Below are 24,133 nucleotides of genomic sequence, written 5' to 3' on the forward strand. Positions count from 1 at the left end.
AGTTGCCCATACATGGCCCAATAAATGCTGATAAATTGCCCCCTCCAGACTGAGTTGTCAGCTTATTAGCCCATGTAAAGGGCACTTGCAACCAATATCTGTCTGAAAATTAGCCAGATATCTACTGGCCAGGTTGATAGGACTACTGTATGATTTGATAAATGTGCATTTTAGCCCAATATATACTCCTAAGCTGATAAGAGATAACCTTTATTGGGATACATTAAGTGGATAAAGTGACCCCCCTTAATTTATAATGCCAGTGGTACTGGCCTAAAGACTTGCTGCTCTTGTGATTAACAGATTATTTTATAGGGGTATCATTTATACCCCAGGGCCAGAGCTTGGGGTATGCAGAGTAGGCAGCTGCCTCGTGTGCTGCAGATAGGGAGGCACAATTTGAAGAAAAATAACGATACAGCTGCTCCCGTCTGCTACTAATGCGTCATACATTAATTTCTGTAAAGTGAGTGGAAGTAGCCCGCAGCAGGGGCAGCAGTGGGAAGGGGGCTCCAACTGCTGGAAGAGAAGTTGCTGCGGCAGGTGGGTAGGTGGTAGGGAGGGGGAGAGTGGGAACCAGGGCAAGAGCCTTGCCTTGGGTGCAAGTACCTTTTGGCCTGGCACAGTTGTGCCCATTGCAGTATCCCAGGGTCTATCACTACTGATAAGTAAACCTACTAAAAGCAAAAAGCTCAGGGTGCTTTTCTAAGCACTTTAAGTTTTAATTAACTGCTTGTCTTATGAACCTTGTAACTAAAGCACCACTCATTGGTTAGTTTTTCCATCTGTGCAGTCAGAGGGATATTTCAGAAGGTAAACAGAGAACTCTTCTGATGTTGCTCTGCTCAGGAAAGAAATTGGATTAGGTTCATGATCTCTTTCCAGAGCAGAGAAACATCAGATCTGTTTCCTTCTGAAAAACGTAATTTGTCAGCGTAACTTGACAGTGACGTAGATTCTGTCTCTTTAACACTGGCCACAGCTCTATAACATAAATGCACAGTTAGGCACTGAGTGCTGTTACTTGCCTTTTCCGCCAGCCAGCCCAAATGTCCAATATCCGTGCTTCCCGAGATCCCGGTTTTCCCTAATTGTTCTTTAACTTCCGTTATCACCCTGCTGACCAGATCGGAGGCAGCTGAGTGTATAGCATTAAACCAGGCCTGCGCGGTGACTGGGTCAGAACTTCGGAGGACAACCGTGTGCTTTGCGTCAGGTGAATGCAACTCCAGATTTCTGCAAATACAAATAGAAAAAATGAGTAATCCTCCCCCACATCGGATCCTTGCTCCTGCACCAAGACCAAGACCCCTGTACATGCTCCGTTAGTAACACTATGAGGAAGCTTCCTGCTGATTGGCTCAGATCCACATTCCTAAGGGGGGGAGGGAGTTCTTAGCATTCTTGAGGGAGAGGGAGCAGGAGAGGGGAGAGAGCTGCGTGTTTCTGGCACAGGAAAACAAAGATAACAAATCTTTTGACAGAGGACTCAGTGCAGCGTTTCTGTGAATGCTTATGGCTGTATTTACATAGACCTTTCTGATAAAGCTTACTTAGTTGTTACCTTTCCTTCTCCTTTAAAAACCCAGTGGGTGAGCTTTAGTCTATAGATAAACCCATGTAAATGGGATTTTCTAAGAGCTTGTTTGGAATTCATTCCCAGAATTCTGTTTATTTGTATGTGTATGAGGCAGTCTCCTCAACCCTAATGATTTGTTTGTGAATTCACACTAGTTTGTAGAAGAATGATCCACATGTTGACAGTGGCATAACTACTGGAAGAGCAGGCGGCAGTGTGTGGCGGGAAGTCATGTTTGGGGCAGGGGCAAATTAATTATTTCTTTAGTCTTTGGCTGTACCCTGATGCCACCCATTATCTGCCCAATCACCAACCCCCAATCCACCCCAGATCTACTTCATTCCTTCCCTTGGAATTAAGGGTCCAGGCAACTACCCGGATTGCTCTTATGCAAATCTGCCACTGGAAGGTCAGCACTAGGCTTCAAAACAGACCCTGGCATTCCAAGCACACAGAGGCCCAAACAGCCCCCCCAGCCCAATAAATAGTGACTGCCTATGGCATCTTACAGTAGCCCCTCTGGCATTGGCCAGAACCCAGAGATTGCCAGTCTGGGCCTGGGTCCTGGCATTCCAAGTACAAAGAGACCCAAACAGCCCCCCAGCCCAATAAATAGTGAGTGTCTATGGCACCTTACAGCCCCCCTGGCATTCCCAGTACCCAGAGGCACAAACAGCCCCCCCAGCCCAATAAATAGTGAGTGTCTATGGAATCTTACAGCAGCCCCTCTGGCATTGGCCAGAACCCACAGATTGCCAGTCTGGGCCTGGGCCCTGTCATTCCAAGTACACAGAGACCCAAACAGCCCCCCAGCCCAATAAATAGTGACTGCCTATGGCATCTTACAGCAGCCCCTCTGGCATTTGCCAGAACCCACAGATTGCCAGTCTGGGCCTGGGTCCTGGCATTCCAAGTACCCAGAGGCACAAACAGCCCCCCCAGCCCAATAAATAGTGACTGTCTATGGCATCTTACAGTAGCCCCTCTGGCATTTGCCCAAACCCACAGATTGCCAGTCTGGGCCTGGGTCCTGGCATTCCAAGTACACAGTGACCCAAACAGCCCCCCCAGCCCAATAAATTGTGAGTGTCTATGGCATCTTACAGCAGCCCCTCTGGCATTTGCTAGAACCCACAGATTGCCAGTCCGGGCCTTGCCACAGGCATATGAAGTTAGGTGGGGGGCCCATAGGGCTCTACTTGCACCAATACAAATGAACTGCTGATTGGTGGTAGCACCCCAAAACCCAGAGCTAATATGCAATGCAAAAACATTGGGAGTTCTGGTTTATTTCCAAGGGGTAATTTCTAAGAGAGGCGCCAAACAGCGAGGACGCCAGGACTCGTGATAAACTGTATCTCATTTTCTCGCTCATTGCCACTAAGCCAAGGTATAAAAGACTCACTGTACATTCTGTTTATTGCCGACTTTTCTCCCACTTTGAAACCCCATTAGCAAAGAGTGATTGTTTCTTTCACTCCCAGGTATAACGCAGAGCATATGAGGACGGTTGCCTGGCAACAAGGAACACAAACGGATTTAGGGCTCGTTACTGCACAGTGAGAATGACCAGGCAGATTATAGTAAATGACTTGCTAAATCCTATGTACTGTTTGAGCAGATATATATATATATATAATGGTCTTATAAGAAAGTCAGATTCCAACAATCAGAAATGATTGCCCCACACTGGAGCTCACAGCAATATTTTGGGCAACCGCTATTTATCAAGCATGCGTCGAAACCGTAACCATAAGTGATGTAAATAATAGTGATGAGCAATCAATAAGGGTTGATTCACAATCACAATAGGGTTGATTCACTAAAGGTCGATATTTTGTGCGCTATTTATAGCTTGCATCTAATTTTTCGGGTCTTAACGCGCGATTCACTAAAAGGATACTTGTGTTAATTTAGACGCAATGCTGTTTGCGTTATTTTAGTCGCGAAGACTATTTTCGTGCGTTATTTGATGCAACCTGCACTAATGAACGCATCTCGCACAAATAGTCGCCGAGTGCGAAAAAACGCACACCATACACGGCATTACTTTCGTAAAACTACTTTTATGAAAATGCCCATTTCCCTGCAAACTGGCGGCTGCATCACTCTGGGGCCAACACAGACTGAATAAATCCCACTGCAAAGTCCATATTGTGTTGCCAAAAGCTCATGAACTGTACTTTTCTATAATTACCGACTGCCCCAAGTAGGGGTTAATTTTCGCACAGACTAATGCGATATTTAGCGCGCCTAAGTGTTTGTGAATCATGCGTTAGTATTATTTCTGCTTGAGAATTAACGCAATGCGGTAACGCGTAAATTAACGCATGCGATATGCGACTTAACGCATGCGATAATACTTTAGCAAATCACGCGTTTTTTTCGCATCAATTTTAACGCAAAAAAGCGTGCGATAACGCTTATCGACCTTTAGTGAATCAACCCTTATGTGTGGTAACTGTGGTGCTGCATCACAACTGGTACTGCATTACCATAGCAACCATAGACTCTATAGGGTTGATTCAGTGCGTTAATTATCGCATGCTTTTTTGCGTTAAAATAGACGTGATGCCGCGTGCGTTAATTTGCACGCAAACACATGCGTTAATTTTAATGCATGCGTTAATTAGCGCACCAAAATAACACTAACGTATGATTCACAAACACTTAGATGCGCTAAATATCGTATTAGTCTATGCGACAATTAACACCTACTTGGGGCAGGCGGTAATTATAGAAAAGTACAGTTCATGAGCTTTTGGCAACACAATATGGACTTTGCAGTGGGATTTATTCAAGTCTGTGTTGGCCCCAGAGTGATGCAGCCGCCAGTTTGCCACATATAAATAGTAGCCGCATATAAATAGTAGCCGCATATAAATATTTATATGCTACTATTTATATGCTACTATTTATATGCGGTATATTTATATGCACATAATAATAGGCGTTAATTAGCGCACATAATAATAGGCCGCATGCAGTATCGCGCGTAAATTAGCGCAAGTATGCTTATAGTGAATCGTGCGTTAAGTCGCGAAAATTTAGACGCGATAACATTTTTAACGCATGCTATAAATAGTGCACGTTTTAACGCACTTTAGTGAATCAGCCCTTATTTGTCTAAGGAGCACACAGTTTTATTTTTACCCCCAATGCAACATTCCTTCCTAGAAAACCAATTTGCACATTTCTCAAAACTGTGTTCCAGATGCTGAAGGCAAGTGCACCCAACAAATTGTGAAAGGCCCAAAGGATTTTGTCTGAAAAAGCTAAATTTTGTATTTATTCTAACCTAAGCACATAGTTTTTTAAAAAAATGCACACACAAATTTTAGGGTTTCTGTAGCAAACACACAACTTTTACCAGTGCAGGGCAACAGCACATTATGGGCCTGATTCACTAAAGTGCGATAAAATGTGCGCTATTTTTAGCGTGCGCTATAAATTTTACCGCGTCTTAATTTTGGCGATTTTTCGCACGATTCACTATAAGCATACTTGCGCTTTTTTACGCGCGATATTGCATGTGTTATTTAACTCGCGAAGACTATTTTAATGCGGTATTTGCCGGTACATGCGCTAAATTACGCACGCGAATAGTCGCCGCATATGAATGGTAGCATAGAAATAGTGTATAAAAATTGTCGCCACATATAAATGGTGTATATAAATATTAGCCGCATATAAATGGTATCATATAAATAGTAGATGTATATAAATAGTAGCCACTAGTGATGAGCAAATGTGTTCTGGTTTCTTTAGTGAAAAATTAGCAAATCTTTCGAAAGATCCACGAAACGGCAAAAATGTTGTGCGGGCAAAAAAATTCTTGCTGTGACTATTATTTTTTGACGCTTGTATAAATTTTTGGATGTGCGTTGTGCGAATTTTTTCATGCATTTTGCCATTGGCGGATTGTTTTGCGAAACGCATGAAAATATCCGCCGCGAAAAAATTCAACGCACGTCCAAAAATTCGCTGCGAATCCATGCCTGACGAAACATTTCATCACTTGTAGCCAAATATAAATACTCGCGCAAATGAACGCACGCCATGTTAGCCATACACGCCAATACTTTACTGTATTAAAAATGAACATTTCGCTGCAAACTGGCGGCTGCGTCACTCTGGGGGAAACACAGACTTGAATAAATAACACTGTAAGTCCATATTTTATTGCAAAAAACTCATTTACTGTACTTTTCTATAATTATCGCCTGCCTGTAGTAGGAGTTAATTTGCGCATAGCCGAATGCGATATTTAGCGCGCAAAAGTTATAGTGAATCATGCGATCGTATTCTTTTCAGCGCGGAAATTAACGCATGCGGTAAAACTAGCACGAGAAATATCGCATGCGAAAATGGCGATTTATCGCACGCGATAATACTATGGTGAATCGCGCGCAAATTATCGCGTCTTTTTTACCGCAAAAAAGCGTGCGATAATTTTTAATAAATAATAAAGCAGCCTGGGCATTGGTTATAGCACTAAAATGAAAAGGTCTTACAATGAGGGAAAGGAGTGTTTGGAGAAGATACAGGTTGTTGATATACAGTTGTCACATATTATAATGCATGTAAAAATGAATATTTCAGAATGAAATAACAGCGGCTCTACACTTTTATTGCGCTAATAATTCTGTACAGCTCAGTCTTATTGTGCTTCTAGGTACATTCTGATGACAAAAACAAACAAGAAAAGCAATGCAAATATATGCACGGGCCTTTCTATCATAAGGCTGCAATGGTTCGGTTATATTTATTTCAGAAAACGTGCCGAAAACATTACTCAGTAATATAGCTGGAATGCAGGAAAATTCCCATTAATCTTTAGCAGCTAATATATCATCTTCCATTTGACTCACACTTAAACATTACTAAAGATGGAGAGGACTCGGGGATTCTTGCAAATCATCTTTGGCTTTTTTTGGACAGTTGCAAAATACATATTAAACTGCACTTTAATTGCCTTTGATTTCCCAGAATTAGAGCAATCGCCAAAGCCGAACACAAGAGAGCGTTTCATCAAGGCTGGAATTCTGCTGCCTCTGCTTAATTTCTGAAAAGAAAGATCTAATGCTTCGCGGAAGGGAGAGTTTGGACAATGCAACCAAGTTGTACAGTGTCGATGTATTACGGACTGGTTCATTCACATCTTTAGCAAACTTTTGGGGGAGATGGAAAAAGAGTTGATCTGAGAGCCCTTAACAGCATTTCACTGTTCTGTTCTGTAAAAGGGGAAGACAATATGTAATCTACCTATTTTTGGGATTCCATCTTCTAGGAAGGTGGGTACTGTAGATATTGGTAACATAGTAACATAGTAAGTTAGGTTGAAAAAAGACACACGTCCATCACGTGCAACCATAATGCCTATATATAACCTGCCTAACTGCTAGTTGATCCAGAGGAAGGCAAAAAACCCCATCTGAAGCCTCTCTAATTTGCCGCAGAGGGGAAAAAATTCCTTCCTGACTCCAAGATGGCAATCGGACCAGTCCCTGGATCAACTTGTACTAAGAGCTATCTCCCATAACCCTGTATTCCCTCACTTGTACTGAGAGCTATCTCCCATACCCCTGTATTCCCTCACTTGTACTGAGAGCTATCCCCCCTACCCCTGTATTCCCTCACTTGTACTGAGAGCTTTCTCCCCTACCCCTGTATTCCCTCACTTGTACTGAGAGCTATCTCCCATACCCCTGTATTCCCTCACTTGTACTGAGAGCTATCTCCCATACCCCTGTATTCCCTCACTTGTACTGAGAGCTATCTCCCCTACCCCTGTATTCCCTCACTTGTACTGAGAGCTATCTCCCATACCCCTGTATTCCCTCACTTGTACTGAGAGCTATCTCCCATAACCCTGTATTCCCTCACTTGTACTGAGAGCTATCCCCCCTACCCCTGTATTCCCTCACTTGTACTGAGAGCTATCTCCCCTACCCCTGTATTCCCTCACTTGTACTGAGAGCTATCTCCCATAACCCTGTATTCCCTCACTTGTACTGAGAGCTATCCCCCCTACCCCTGTATTCCCTCACTTGTACTGAGAGCTATCTCCCCTACCCCTGTATTCCCTCACTTGTACTGAGAGCTATCTCCCCTACCCCTGTATTTCCTCACTTGTACTGAGAGCTATCTCCCCTACCCTGTATTCCCTCACTTGTACTGAGAGCTATCTCCCATAACCCTGTATTCCCTCACTTGTACTGAGAGCTATCTCCCATAACCCTGTATTCCCTCACTTGTACTGAGAGCTATCCCCCCTACCCCTGTATTCCCTCACTTGTACTGAGAGCTATCTCCCCTACCCCTGTATTCCCTCACTTGTACTGAGAGCTATCTCCCCTACCCCTGTATTTCCTCACTTGTACTGAGAGCTTTCTCCCATAACCCTGTATTCCCTCACTTGTACTGAGAGCTATCTCCCCTACCCCTGTATTCCCTCACTTGTACTGAGAGCTATCTCCCATAACCCTGTATTCCCTCACTTGTACTGAGAGCTATCCCCCATACCCCTGTATTCCCTCACTTGTACTGAGAGCTATCTCCCCTACCCCTGTATTCCCTCACTTGTACTGAGAGCTATCTCCCATAACCCTGTATTCCCTCACTTGTACTGAGAGCTATCTCCCCTACCCCTGTATTCCCTCACTTGTACTGAGAGCTATCTCCCCTATTCCCTCACTTGTACTGAGAGCTATCTCCCTACCCCTGTATTCCTCACTTGTACTGAGAGCTATCTCCCCTACCCCTGTATTCCCTCACTTGTACTGAGAGCTATCCCCCTACCCCTGTATTCCCTCACTTGTACTGAGAGCTATCTCCCCTACCCCTGTATTCCCTCACTTGTACTGAGAGCTATCTCCTATACCCCTGTATTCCCTCACTTGTACTGAGAGCTATCCCCCATACCCCTGTATTCCCTCACTTGTACTGAGAGCTATCCCCCATACCCCTGTATTCCCTCACTTGTACTGAGAGCTATCCCCCCTATCCCTGTATTCCCTCACTTGTACTGAGAGCAATCCCCCTACCCCTGTATTCCCTCACTTGTACTGAGAGCTATCCCCCATACCCCTGTATTCCCTCACTTGTACTGAGAGCTATCCCCCATACCCCTGTATTCCCTCACTTGTACTGAGAGCTATCCCCCTACCCCTGTATTCCTCACTTGTACTGAGAGCTATCCCCCATACCCTGTATTCCTCACTTGTACTGAGAGCTATCCCCATACCCTGTATTCCCTCACTTGTACTGAGAGCTATCCCCCTACCCCTGTATTCCCTCACTTGTACTGAGAGCTATCCCCCCTACCCCTGTATTCCCTCACTTGTACTGAGAGCTATCTCCCATACCCCTGTATTCCCTCACTTGTACTGAGAGCTATCTCCCCTACCCCTGTATTTCCTCACTTGTACTGAGAGCTTTCTCCCATAACCCTGTATTCCCTCACTTGTACTGAGAGCTATCCCCCCCTACCCCTGTATTCCTCACTTGTACTGAGAGCTATCCCCCATAACCCTGTATTTCCTCACTTGTACTGAGAGCTATCCCCCCTACCCCTGTATTCCCTCACTTGTACTGAGAGCTATCTCCCCTACCCCTGTATTTCCTCACTTGTACTGAGAGCTTTCTCCCATAACCCTGTATTCCCTCACTTGTACTGAGAGCTATCCCCCATACCCCTGTATTCCCTCACTTGTACTGAGAGCTATCTCCCCTACCCCTGTATTCCCTCACTTGTACTGAGAGCTATCTCCCATAACCCTGTATTCCCTCACTTGTACTGAGAGCTATCTCCCCTACCCCTGTATTCCCTCACTTGTACTGAGAGCTATCTCCCATAACCCTGTATTCCCTCACTTGTACTGAGAGCTATCCCCCATACCCCTGTATTCCCTCACGTGTACTGAGAGCTATCTCCCCTACCCCTGTATTCCCTCACTTGTACTGAGAGCTATCTCCCCTACCCCTGTATTCCCTCACTTGTACTGAGAGCTATCTCCCATACCCCTGTATTCCCTCACTTGTACTGAGAGCTATCCCCCCTACCCCTGTATTCCCTCACTTGTACTGAGAGCTATCTCCCCTACCCCTGTATTCCCTCACTTGTACTGAGAGCTATCTCCCCTACCCCTGTATTCCCTCACTTGTACTGAGAGCTATCTCCCCTACCCCTGTATTCCCTCACTTGTACTGAGAGCTATCTCCTATACCCCTGTATTCCCTCACTTGTACTGAGAGCTATCTCCCCTACCCCTGTATTCCCTCACTTGTACTGAGAGCTATCCCCCCTACCCCTGTATTCCCTCACTTGTACTGAGAGCTATCCCCCATACCCCTGTATTCCCTCACTTGTACTGAGAGCTATCTCCCCTACCCCTGTATTCCCTCACTTGTACTGAGAGCTATCTCCCCTACCCCTGTATTCCCTCACTTGTACTGAGAGCTATCTCCCCTACCCCTGTATTCCCTCACTTGTACTGAGAGCTATCTCCCATACCCCTGTATTCCCTCACTTGTACTGAGAGCTATCTCCCCTACCCCTGTATTCCCTCACTTGTACTGAGAGCTATCTCCCCTACCCCTGTATTCCCTCACTTGTACTGAGAGCTATCTCCTATACCCCTGTATTCCCTCACTTGTACTTAGAGCTATCTCCCCTACCCCTGTATTCCCTCACTTGTACTAAGAGCTATCCCCCCTACCCCTGTATTCCCTCACTTGTACTGAGAGCTATCCCCCCTACCCCTGTATTCCCTCACTTGTACTGAGAGCTATCTCCCCTACCCCTGTATTCCCTCACTTGTACTGAGAGCTATCTCCCCTACCCCTGTATTCCCTCACTTGTACTGAGAGCTATCTCCCATAACCCTGTATTCCCTCACTTGTACTGAGAGCTATCTCCCCTACCCCTGTATTCCCTCATGTGTACTGAGAGCTATCCCCCCTACCCCTGTATTCCCTCACTTGTACTGAGAGCTATCTCCCCATACCCCTGTATTCCCTCACTTGTACTGAGAGATCCCCCCTACCCCTGTATTCCCTCACTTGTACTGAGAGCTATCCCCCCTACCCCTGTATTCCCTCACTTGTACTGAGAGCTATCCCCCCTACCCCTGTATCCCTCACTTGTACTGAGAGCTATCTCCCCTACCCCTGTATTCCCTCACTTGTACTGAGAGCTATCTCCCCTACCCCTGTATTCCCTCACTTGTACTGAGAGCTATCTCCCCTACCCCTGTATTCCCTCACTTGTACTGAGAGCTATCTCCCCTACCCCTGTATTCCCTCACTTGTACTGAGAGCTATCTCCCCTACCCCTGTATTCCCTCACTTGTACTGAGAGCTATCTCCCATAACCCTGTATTCCCTCACTTGTACTGAGAGCTATCCCCCCTACCCCTGTATTCCCTCACTTGTACTGAGAGCTATCCCCATACCCCTGTATTCCCTCACTTGTACTGAGAGCTATCTCCCCTACCCCTGTATTCCCTCACTTGTACTGAGAGCTATCTCCCCTACCCCTGTATTTCCTCACTTGTACTGAGAGCTTTCTCCCATAACCCTGTATTCCCTCACTTGTACTGAGAGCTATCTCCCCTACCCCTGTATTCCCTCACTTGTACTGAGAGCTATCTCCCATAACCCTGTATTCCCTCACTTGTACTGAGAGCTATCCCCCATACCCCTGTATTCCCTCACTTGTACTGAGAGCTATCTCCCCTACCCCTGTATTCCCTCACTTGTACTGAGAGCTATCTCCCATAACCCTGTATTCCCTCACTTGTACTGAGAGCTATCTCCCCTACCCCTGTATTCCCTCACTTGTACTGAGAGCTATCTCCCCTACCCCTGTATTCCCTCACTTGTACTGAGAGCTATCTCCCCTACCCCTGTATTCCCTCACTTGTACTGAGAGCTATCCCCCTACCCCTGTATTCCCTCACTTGTACTGAGAGCTATCTCCCCTACCCCTGTATTCCCTCACTTGTACTGAGAGCTATCTCCTATACCCCTGTATTCCCTCACTTGTACTGAGAGCTATCCCCCATACCCCTGTATTCCCTCACTTGTACTGAGAGTTATCCCCCATACCCCTGTATTCCCTCACTTGTACTGAGAGCTATCCCCCCTATCCCTGTATTCCCTCACTTGTACTGAGAGCAATCCCCCTACCCCTGTATTCCCTCACTTGTACTGAGAGCTATCCCCCATACCCCTGTATTCCCTCACTTGTACTGAGAGCTATCCCCCATACCCCTGTATTCCCTCACTTGTACTGAGAGCTATCCCCCCTACCCCTGTATTCCCTCACTTGTACTGAGAGCTATCCCCCATACCCCTGTATTTCCCTCACTTGTACTGAGAGCTATCCCCCATACCCCTGTATTCCCTCACTTGTACTGAGAGCTATCCCCCCTACCCCTGTATTCCCTCACTTGTACTGAGAGCTATCCCCCTACCCCTGTATTCCCTCACTTGTACTGAGAGCTATCTCCCATACCCCTGTATTCCCTCACTTGTACTGAGAGCTATCTCCCCTACCCCTGTATTTCCTCACTTGTACTGAGAGCTTTCTCCCATAACCCTGTATTCCCTCACTTGTACTGAGAGCTATCCCCCCCTACCCCTGTATTCCCTCACTTGTACTGAGAGCTATCCCCCCATAACCCTGTATTTCCTCACTTGTACTGAGAGCTATCCCCCCTACCCTGTATTCCCTCACTTGTACTGAGAGCTATCTCCCCTACCCCTGTATTTCCTCACTTGTACTGAGAGCTTTCTCCCATAACCCTGTATTCCCTCACTTGTACTGAGAGCTATCCCCCATACCCCTGTATTCCCTCACTTGTACTGAGAGCTATCTCCCCTACCCCTGTATTCCCTCACTTGTACTGAGAGCTATCTCCCATAACCCTGTATTCCCTCACTTGTACTGAGAGCTATCTCCCCTACCCCTGTATTCCCTCACTTGTACTGAGAGCTATCTCCCATAACCCTGTATTCCCTCACTTGTACTGAGAGCTATCCCCCATACCCCTGTATTCCCTCACGTGTACTGAGAGCTATCTCCCCTACCCCTGTATTCCCTCACTTGTACTGAGAGCTATCTCCCCTACCCCTGTATTCCCTCACTTGTACTGAGAGCTATCTCCCATACCCTGTATTCCCTCACTTGTACTGAGAGCTATCCCCCCTACCCCTGTATTCCCTCACTTGTACTGAGAGCTATCTCCCCTACCCCTGTATTCCCTCACTTGTACTGAGAGCTATCTCCCCTACCCCTGTATTCCCTCACTTGTACTGAGAGCTATCTCCCCTACCCCTGTATTCCCTCACTTGTACTGAGAGCTATCCCCCCTACCCCCTGTATTCCCTCACTTGTACTGAGAGCTATCTCCCATACCCCTGTATTCCCTCACTTGTACTGAGAGCTATCTCCCCCTACCCCTGTATTTCCTCACTTGTACTGAGAGCTTTCTCCCATAACCCTGTATTCCCTCACTTGTACTGAGAGCTATCCCCCCCTACCCCTGTATTCCCTCACTTGTACTGAGAGCTATCCCCCATAACCCTGTATTTCCTCACTTGTACTGAGAGCTATCCCCCCTACCCCTGTATTCCCTCACTTGTACTGAGAGCTATCTCCCCTACCCCTGTATTTCCTCACTTGTACTGAGAGCTTTCTCCCATAACCCTGTATTCCCTCACTTGTACTGAGAGCTATCCCCCATACCCCTGTATTCCCTCACTTGTACTGAGAGCTATCTCCCCTACCCCTGTATTCCCTCACTTGTACTGAGAGCTATCTCCCATAACCCTGTATTCCCTCACTTGTACTGAGAGCTATCTCCCCTACCCCTGTATTCCCTCACTTGTACTGAGAGCTATCTCCCATAACCCTGTATTCCCTCACTTGTACTGAGAGCTATCCCCCATACCCCTGTATTCCCTCACGTGTACTGAGAGCTATCTCCCCTACCCCTGTATTCCCTCACTTGTACTGAGAGCTATCTCCCCTACCCCTGTATTCCCTCACTTGTACTGAGAGCTATCTCCCATACCCCTGTATTCCCTCACTTGTACTAAGAGCTATCCCCCCTACCCCTGTATTCCCTCACTTGTACTGAGAGCTATCTCCCCTACCCCTGTATTCCCTCACTTGTACTGAGAGCTATCTCCCCTACCCCTGTATTCCCTCACTTGTACTGAGAGCTATCTCCCCTACCCCTGTATTCCCTCACTTGTACTGAGAGCTATCTCCTATACCCCTGTATTCCCTCACTTGTACTGAGAGCTATCTCCCCTACCCCTGTATTCCCTCACTTGTACTGAGAGCTATCCCCCCTACCCCTGTATTCCCTCACTTGTACTGAGAGCTATCCCCCATACCCCTGTATTCCCTCACTTGTACTGAGAGCTATCTCCCCTACCCCTGTATTCCCTCACTTGTACTGAGAGCTATCTCCCCTACCCCTGTATTCCCTCACTTGTACTGAGAGCTATCTCCCCTACCCCTGTATTCCCTCACTTGTACTGAGAGCTATCTCCCATACCCCTGTATTCCCTCACTTGTACTGAGAGCTATCTCCCCTACCCCTGTATTCCCTCACTTGTACTGAGAGCTATCTCCCCTACCCCTGTATTCCCTCACTTGTACTGAGAGCTATCTCCTATACCCCTGTATTCCCTCACTTGTACTTAGAGCTATCTCCCCTACCCCTGTATTCCCTCACTTGTACTAAGAGCTATCCCCCCTACCCCTGTATTCCCTCACTTGTACTGAGAGCTATCCCCCCTACCCCTGTATTCCCTCACTTGTACTGAGAGCTATCCCCCCTACCCCTGTATTCCCTCACTTGTACTGAGAGCTATCTCCCCATACCCCTGTATTCCCTCACTTGTACTGAGAGATCCCCCCTACCCCTGTATTCCCTCACTTGTACTGAGAGCTATCCCCCCTACCCCTGTATTCCCTCACTTGTACTGAGAGCTATCCCCCCTACCCCTGTATCCCTCACTTGTACTGAGAGCTATCTCCCCTACCCCTGTATTCCCTCACTTGTACTGAGAGCTATCTCCCCTACCCCTGTATTCCCTCACTTGTACTGAGAGCTATCTCCCCTACCCCTGTATTCCCTCACTTGTACTGAGAGCTATCTCCCCTACCCCTGTATTCCCTCACTTGTACTGAGAGCTATCTCCCCTACCCCTGTATTCCCTCACTTGTACTGAGAGCTATCTCCCCTACCCCTGTATTCCCTCACTTGTACTGAGAGCTATCTCCCCTACCCCTGTATTCCCTCACTTGTACTGAGAGCTATCTCCCCTACCCCTGTATTCCCTCACTTGTACTGAGAGCTATCTCCCCTACCCCTGTATTCCCTCACTTGTACTGAGAGCTATCTCCCCCTACCCCTGTATTCCCTCACTTGTACTAAGAGCTATCTCCCATACCCCTGTATTCCCTCACTTGTACTGAGAGCTATCCCCCCTACCCCTGTATTCCCTCACTTGTACTGAGAGCTATCCCCCCTACCCCTGTATTCCCTCACTTGTACTGAGAGCTATCTCCCCTACCCCTGTATTCCCTCACTTGTACTGAGAGCTATCTCCCCTACCCCTGTATTCCCTCACTTGTACTGAGAGCTATCCCCCAACCCCTGTATTCCCTCACTTGTACTGAGAGCTATCTCCCATACCCCTGTATTCCCTCACTTGTACTGAGAGCTATCCCCCCTACCCCTGTATTCCCTCACTTGTACTGAGAGCTATCTCCCATACCCCTGTATTCCCTCACTTGTACTGAGAGCTATCTCCCATACCCCTGTATTCACTCACTTGTACTGAGAGCTATCCCCCCTACCCCTGTATTCCCTCACTTGTACTGAGAGCTATCTCCCATACCCCTGTATTCACTCACTTGTACTGAGAGCTATCTCCAATAACCCTGTATTCACTCACTTGTACTGAGAGCTATCTCCCATACCCCTGTATTCCCTCACTTGTACTGAGAGCTATCTCCCCTACCCCTGTATTCCCTCACTTGTACTGAGAGCTATCCCCCCCTACCCCTGTATTCCCTCACTTGTACTGAGAGCTATCTCCCATACCCCTGTATTCCCTCACTTGTACTGAGAGCTATCCCCCCTACCCCTGTATTCCCTCACTTGTACTGAGCGCTATCCCCCTACCCCTGTATTCCCTCACTTGTACTGAGAGCTATCTCCCATACCCTGTATTCCCTCACTTGTACTGAGAGCTATCTCCCATACCCCTGTATTCCCTCACTTGTACTGAGAGCTATCTCCCATAACCCTGTATTCCCTCACTTGTACTGAGAGCTATCTCCCCTACCCCTGTATTCCCTCACTTGTACTGAGAGCTATCTCCCCTACCCCTGTATTCCCTCACTTGTACTGAGAGCTATCTCCCATACCCCTGTATTCCCTCACTTGTACTGAGAGCTATCTCCCCTACCCCTGTATTCCCTCACTTGTACTGAGAGCTATCTCCCATACCCCTGTATTCCCTCACTTGTACTGAGAGCTATCCCCCCTACCCCTGTATTCCCTCACTTGTACTGAGCGCTATCCCCCCTACCCCTGTATTCCCTCACTTGTACTGAGAGCTATCTCCCATAACCCTGTATTCCCTCACTTGTACTGAGAGCTATCTCCCCTACCCCTGTATTCCCTCACTTGTACTGAGAGCTATCTCCCCTACCCCTGTATTCCCTCACTTGTACTGAGAGCTATCTCCCATAACCCTGTATTCCCTCACTTGTACTGAGAGCTATCCCCCCTACCCCTGTATTCCCTCACTTGTACTGAGAGCTATCTCCCCTACCCCTGTATTCCCTCACTTGTACTGAGAGCTATCCCCCCTACCCCTGTATTCCCTCACTTGTACTGAGAGCTATCCCCCCTACCCCTGTATTCCCTCACTTGTACTGAGAGCTATCTCCCATAACCCTGTATTCCCTCACTTGTACTGAGAGCTATCTCCCCTACCCCTGTATTCCCTCACTTGTACTGAGAGCTATCTCCCCTACCCCTGTATTCCCTCACTTGTACTGAGAGCTATCTCCCATAACCCTGTATTCCCTCACTTGTACTGAGAGCTATCCCCCCTACCCCTGTATTCCCTCACTTGTACTGAGAGCTATCCCCCCTACCCCTGTATTCCCTCACTTGTACTGAGAGCTATCTCCTATACCCCTGTATTCCCTCACTTGTACTTAGAGCTATCTCCCCTACCCCTGTATTCCCTCACTTGTACTAAGAGCTATCCCCCCTACCCCTGTATTCCCTCACTTGTACTGAGAGCTATCCCCCCTACCCCTGTATTCCCTCACTTGTACTGAGAGCTATCTCCCCTACCCCTGTATTCCCTCACTTGTACTGAGAGCTATCTCCCCTACCCCTGTATTCCCTCACTTGTACTGAGAGCTATCTCCCATAACCCTGTATTCCCTCACTTGTACTGAGAGTTATCTCCCCTACCCCTGTATTCCCTCATGTGTACTGAGAGCTATCCCCCCTACCCCTGTATTCCCTCACTTGTACTGAGAGCTATCTCCCCATACCCCTGTATTCCCTCACTTGTACTGAGAGATCCCCCCTACCCCTGTATTCCCTCACTTGTACTGAGAGCTATCCCCCCTACCCCTGTATTCCCTCACTTGTACTGAGAGCTATCCCCCCTACCCCTGTATCCCTCACTTGTACTGAGAGCTATCTCCCCTACCCCTGTATTCCCTCACTTGTACTGAGAGCTATCTCCCCTACCCCTGTATTCCCTCACTTGTACTGAGAGCTATCTCCCCTACCCCTGTATTCCCTCACTTGTACTGAGAGCTATCTCCCCTACCCCTGTATTCCCTCACTTGTACTGAGAGCTATCTCCCCTACCCCTGTATTCCCTCACTTGTACTGAGAGCTATCTCCCCTACCCCTGTATTCCCTCACTTGTACTGAGAGCTATCTCCCCTACCCCTGTATTCCCTCACTTGTACTGAGAGCTATCTCCCCTACCCCTGTATTCCCTCACTTGTACTGAGAGCTATCTCCCCTACCCCTGTATTCCCTCACTTGTACTGAGAGCTATCTCCCCTACCCCTGTATTCCCTCACTTGTACTAAGAGCTATCTCCCATACCCCTGTATTCCCTCACTTGTACTGAGAGCTATCCCCCCTACCCCTGTATTCCCTCACTTGTACTGAGAGCTATCCCCCCTACCCCTGTATTCCCTCACTTGTACTGAGAGCTATCTCCCCTACCCCTGTATTCCCTCACTTGTACTGAGAGCTATCTCCCCTACCCCTGTATTCCCTCACTTGTACTGAGAGCTATCCCCCAACCCCTGTATTCCCTCACTTGTACTGAGAGCTATCTCCCATACCCCTGTATTCCCTCACTTGTACTGAGAGCTATCCCCCCTACCCCTGTATTCCCTCACTTGTACTGAGAGCTATCTCCCATACCCCTGTATTCCCTCACTTGTACTGAGAGCTATCTCCCATACCCCTGTATTCACTCACTTGTACTGAGAGCTATCCCCCTTACCCCTGTATTCCCTCACTTGTACTGAGAGCTATCTCCCATACCCCTGTATTCACTCACTTGTACTGAGAGCTATCTCCAATAACCCTGTATTCACTCACTTGTACTGAGAGCTATCTCCCATACCCCTGTATTCCCTCACTTGTACTGAGAGCTATCTCCCCTACCCCTGTATTCCCTCACTTGTACTGAGAGCTATCCCCCCCTACCCCTGTATTCCCTCACTTGTACTGAGAGCTATCTCCCATACCCCTGTATTCCCTCACTTGTACTGAGAGCTATCCCCCCTACCCCTGTATTCCCTCACTTGTACTGAGCGCTATCCCCCTACCCCTGTATTCCCTCACTTGTACTGAGAGCTATCTCCCATACCCCTGTATTCCCTCACTTGTACTGAGAGCTATCTCCCATACCCCTGTATTCCCTCACTTGTACTGAGAGCTATCTCCCATAACCCTGTATTCCCTCACTTGTACTGAGAGCTATCTCCCCTACCCCTGTATTCCCTCACTTGTACTGAGAGCTATCTCCCCTACCCCTGTATTCCCTCACTTGTACTGAGAGCTATCTCCCATACCCCTGTATTCCCTCACTTGTACTGAGAGCTATCTCCCCTACCCCTGTATTCCCTCACTTGTACTGAGAGCTATCTCCCATACCCCTGTATTCCCTCACTTGTACTGAGAGCTATCCCCCCTACCCCTGTATTCCCTCACTTGTACTGAGCGCTATCCCCCCTACCCCTGTATTCCCTCACTTGTACTGAGAGCTATCTCCCATAACCCTGTATTCCCTCACTTGTACTGAGAGCTATCTCCCCTACCCCTGTATTCCCTCACTTGTACTGAGAGCTATCTCCCCTACCCCTGTATTCCCTCACTTGTACTGAGAGCTATCTCCCATAACCCTGTATTCCCTCACTTGTACTGAGAGCTATCCCCCCTACCCCTGTATTCCCTCACTTGTACTGAGAGCTATCTCCCCTACCCCTGTATTCCCTCACTTGTACTGAGAGCTATCCCCCCTACCCCTGTATTCCCTCACTTGTACTGAGAGCTATCCCCCCTACCCCTGTATTCCCTCACTTGTACTGAGAGCTATCTCCCATAACCCTGTATTCCCTCACTTGTACTGAGAGCTATCTCCCCTACCCCTGTATTCCCTCACTTGTACTGAGAGCTATCTCCCCTACCCCTGTATTCCCTCACTTGTACTGAGAGCTATCTCCCCTACCCCTGTATTCCCTCACTTGTACTGAGAGCTATCCCCCCTACCCCTGTATTCCCTCACTTGTACTGAGAGCTATCCCCCCTACCCCTGTATTCCCTCACTTGTACTGAGAGCTATCTCCCCTACCCCTGTATTCCCTCACTTGTACTGAGAGCTATCTCCCATAACCCTGTATTCCCTCACTTGTACTGAGAGCTATCTCCCATAACCCTGTATTCCCTCACTTGCTAAGAATCCATCCAGCCCCTTCTTAAAGCTATATAATGTATCAGCCAGCACAACTGATTCGGGGAGGGAATTCCAAAACTTCACAGCTCTCACAGTAACAAACCCTTTCCGATTATTTAAATGGAACTTCCCTTCTTCTAAACGGAGTGGGTGCCCTCGTGCCCATTGGAAGGACCTACTGGTAAATAAAACATTAGAGAGGTTATTATATGATCCCTTTATATATTTATACATAGTTATCATGTCACCTCTTAAGCGCCTCTTCTCCAGTGTAAACAGACCCAACTGGGCCAGCCTTTCCCCATAACTCCATACCCTTTACCAGCTTAGTTGCCCTTCTCTGGACCCTCTCTAACTCAATAATGTCCCAAATTTACACGCTCGGGGGAGGACGTCGGGTGGGGGGCCCTGCGAGGGGGGTTATGGGGGCCCCTGCGGGGGGGGGGGGTGGCGGCGGGAAACCTGCAGGGCCCCTGGGGCGGGAGCATTTTAGAATTATGACAGGTACAGGTTATGGCTTGGGTGGAGGTAGGTGCAGTAGGGGAAGCTTATGTAAGGATAATTCCGTAACTGTCACTCCAGGAGTGAGAGAGGTTCATATAAGCTACTGAGCAGCCTGAGGCTCCGCTGAGGTGAATTAGATGGATTAGAGTCCTGCCTGTACCACCCACAGAGTAGGAATTCAAGTGTACAGACTTTGGGACTACTGTAGCTCACTGTAGTCCTGATACTTGGGTTTGAACAAGTGACAACGTTTACAAAATCCACTGTTTGATTATTGGGTAGAGCACTGGCTGCGGTCTGTGTATGTAACTGCTGAATATTTGTGCTGTATACCATCCTCCTGGAGGTTGTGCTACTTTCTGTAAGTAAAGGGTTTATCAGTTGTTTTAAGAACCACTTGTTGTAGTTACTCCAATAATATACAAGAGCCCACATCGAAAAATAAAGAGTCACGTGGTTTGTTGATTTTGTAGTAAACAGATAGTTTCCTGAATAAAAGTACCTCCACTTAAAGGAGAAGGAAAGGTAAAAACTCAGTAAGCTTTATCAGAAAGGTCTGTGTAAATACAGCCATAAGCACTCACAGAAACACTGCACTGACTTCTCTGAAAAAAGATTTCTTGTGTCTGTAATTCCTGTGCCAGAGACACGCAGCTCTCTGCTGCTCCCCCTCCCTCAAGAATGCTAAGAACTCACTCCCCCCCCTTAGGAATGTGGATCTGAGCCAATCAGCAGGAAGCTGACTCATAGGGGGAGGTTTATTAAGACACAAACGCTCCGAGTGTATTTTCGCCGTTTTTTTTCGCTCTTGCGCACCTTTTTCATACGCTTGTGTGAAAAATTCGGAAAGGTTCTGCCGCTGTTTACAATCGTTCGGTATGAAAATATCACGACTTTCGGATATTATCGTGACTAATACAATTTTTTTTGTAAGCATATTCTTGATATTTGCAATCTTCAGAAATTATCGTATCCAATCTGAATTCTTCCCGTTCAGGATTTGAACTCATGTTTTAATGACTCGGCCCCCCAGTCTTACTAACTGAGCATGTTCACTTGGTCTGGGTGTCTGTGCAGGAGTGAGGCATTATGGGAACTTTCTTTACACAGCTCAGTGTTTTTTCTTCCTGTTTGGCTTCTGATCATCTGAATGGGAGAAATATGGGGAGACTTAAGGGCACTATTGAGAGAACTGAAGGTATGCCTGCAGCTTGGGATTAACTCTTTATTAGCCTTTCCTTCTCCTTTAAAAGGCATCTGTCATCATGAAATTGCTTCCCCCATCAGTGGTGAGGGCTAATAGACATCTGCCATTGACTTCTACATTATCTGTGCACGTTTCTATGTTATCTCGGCTGGCGAATTGTTGGATTCGGCTGTTTAACCGTTTGGACGCATTTCAATATTTAAGAAGAAAAAAAAACATGTGATAAACGCAAATATAAAACTCTGACATCTAAAAGCTTGCAAGGTTATGAAGAAATCAATAGGAGCTGTCCAAGGCAAAAGTTCTAGGTAGGAAAAAATACAAAAATGACATAATTTTTGATAAATAAGCCACCACGGATTTGGCACAATCCAGCTATTTCACTGTGCTAGGACAGTGATCCCCAACCAGTGGCTCAGGGACAACATGTTGCTCCCCAACCCCTTGGGTGTTGCTCTCAGTGCCCCCAAACCAGGGAGTTATTTTTGAATTCCTGACTTGGGGGCAAGTTTTGGTTGAATAAAAACAAGATTTCCTACCAAATAAAGCCCCCTGTAAGCTGATAGGGTGCATAGAGGCTGCCTAATAGCCAATCACAGCCCTTATTTGGCACCTCCATGAACTTTTATGGTGCTTGTGTTGCTCTCCAAGTCTTTTTACATTTGACTGTGGCTCATGAGTAAGAAAGGTTGGGGGCCCCAGTGCTAGGATTTGGCTAAATGTGGAATTTGTTTTACCCCAGTCAGATTTACACCCTGTTCAAAGAAGCACATATGATAGCCACTATACCCCCATACATTTATGCACTTTTTTCCCCCCCCCCCATTTAAATTTGCAATTAAATTAATGCAGAGAATTTAGATTTTTTTTTATCAATTTAAATTATTTCTATGAAACATCTGAAGCTAATCTTATATCAAAACCCGTTTCTACACCTCCCTGGACCGCAAGATTTATTGAACGGTAAATAAATACACGTTTGCCATTATGTTTTCCCAGAAGTTTTACATTTTTACAAGTTAATTTAAATGGTCAGTTAAAAATCTGCGGGACACCCTTACCCCCTCTGACTAAAATGATACGGGCTCAGAAGGACACCAGAGCGAGCTCCATTTTTAATTTTGCACAATACATGGAGTTTTATTATTGTGAAACTAAAGAAGCCAATGTCCCACTGTTCCGCTCCAACCGTTTGTTATTAGAAGTCTGTTTTTATTGCCTGGGGATAGGGAACAATGGCCATAAATACCAGCAGGCTGATTTTGCATTTTTTTTATTTAACGGATCCTGCAAACGCTCATCAAGAGATTGTTATGACAGTGCGGTGTCACGATCCTTACTACAGAACTACAGAGTAGAACAGAATGAATAAAGGCCACTTCGACTGGAAGGCAACTTGAAAGAGTTTGTATCATCTGTAGCGCAGTGTGTCGGCGGATCTCAGGGGTCTATTTTCCAGATGTCCGACGCTGCATGGCAGAGGACAGAACAGAAAAGAGCAGACGTGCTTTTTTATTTTTTGGTCATGATACGTATTGAAAATGGAGGCAATATTGGGGGGGGGGGGGGGCAGGCATCAATTGAATCAGGGGGGGGGTTGCTGTATTGAGGAGAGGCGAGAAATTGGCCTCAGGCAAGGGGCGCAACATCCACTAGGGTAGCATAGGGGCCGAATCGCCCCTGAATTCAATGCACCCCTGCAATCTCCTCTGATGACTTAGGTGCAATTGCAGCCAATGACACAAGGGAACCCTGTAATTATCATCAGCCTGGAGATGACGGTAATTACAAGGTTCCCTTACTGGGTTTCCATCAATAGCCACAACTGATTTATGGCAAGTGAATTAAATGTTAAATGAGAATAAAAGGTTAAATTAAATCAAATTGGGGGTTACCAAAATGTTAGGCACCCCACCCCCCAGTAAGTTTAATGGCTTACCTGATACCTAGTGATTGTGTTCACTAAAAACTGCACCGGCCAGCCAGCTTTTCTGCTCTACTACAATCTACAAACATTTTGGCAGCCCCCAGGGATTACATTTTTCATCTCCTTTAGGGCCGTGGCAGACGGGGAGATTAGTCGCCGCGCAACAAATCTCCCCGAAATGCCATCCCAGAGGCTAGAATGTAAATTGCCGGTGGGATGGCAAATGCGGCGCGTCGATTTGCCGAAGTTGCCTTGAGAGGAAACTTCGCCGATTTCTGCGCCTCGTATGCCATCCCAACGGCAATTTACATTCTAGGAGATTTTGCCCTTAAAGGACATGTAAACCCTCCACAAAAACATTTAATCAGTGAACTAAATACCTGCCTTGCAGCATCTCCTCTCCTCCTCTAACCCACTTGGCCCCCTCCCTTAGGAATTTGCTTTGGCTGTTGGCTACTAGGCATGCCCAGGTCTTCTCAACTCAGATTACTAAACACGCCCTCCAGTCTAGCAGCCAATGACGAGACGGCACTGGTGGTTTTCATAAAAACCCTGCTCTAGCTGTGCACTCTGCTGAAGAAACATGTTTTTTTTCTTCTAACCTCCTCTCCTGTGCTCAGTTTAACCGTTACAAGGCACAATCCAAAGCAGAGCAGGACTTTTTTTTAGGACAATGTGATGGTGCTAGGGAACAGAGGGGATATATGCAGTACAAATGGTGTGGTTTGGGGAGATGTGCCCAATTCATATACAAATAGGGGTTACACATAGTTGGAAAATGTAGGGTTTATTTTGAAAACGCCATGCACTGAAGGTGAGGGGAAAAAGATGTGTTGCAACCTGTTGCTGTTTACCAAAACAGAAGCAAATTTTCTTA

General features: G+C 47.0%; 1 protein-coding gene across 1 annotated transcript in view; it reads right to left on the reverse strand.

Annotated features, from left to right (window-relative positions):
* sntb1 (syntrophin, beta 1 (dystrophin-associated protein A1, 59kDa, basic component 1)) overlaps positions 1-24,133 on the reverse strand; it is a 116,145-nt gene that overhangs the window by 27,074 nt on the left and 64,938 nt on the right. Inside the window, exon 3 of the mRNA XM_012965176.3 lies at positions 1,029-1,236. Coding sequence (XP_012820630.1) covers positions 1,029-1,236 — 208 coding nt within the window. The remainder of the gene's footprint in view (positions 1-1,028; positions 1,237-24,133) is intronic.

The sequence above is a fragment of the Xenopus tropicalis genome, chromosome 6, assembly GCF_000004195.4.
Source record: "Xenopus tropicalis strain Nigerian chromosome 6, UCB_Xtro_10.0, whole genome shotgun sequence".
Taxonomy (NCBI): domain Eukaryota; kingdom Metazoa; phylum Chordata; class Amphibia; order Anura; family Pipidae; genus Xenopus; species Xenopus tropicalis.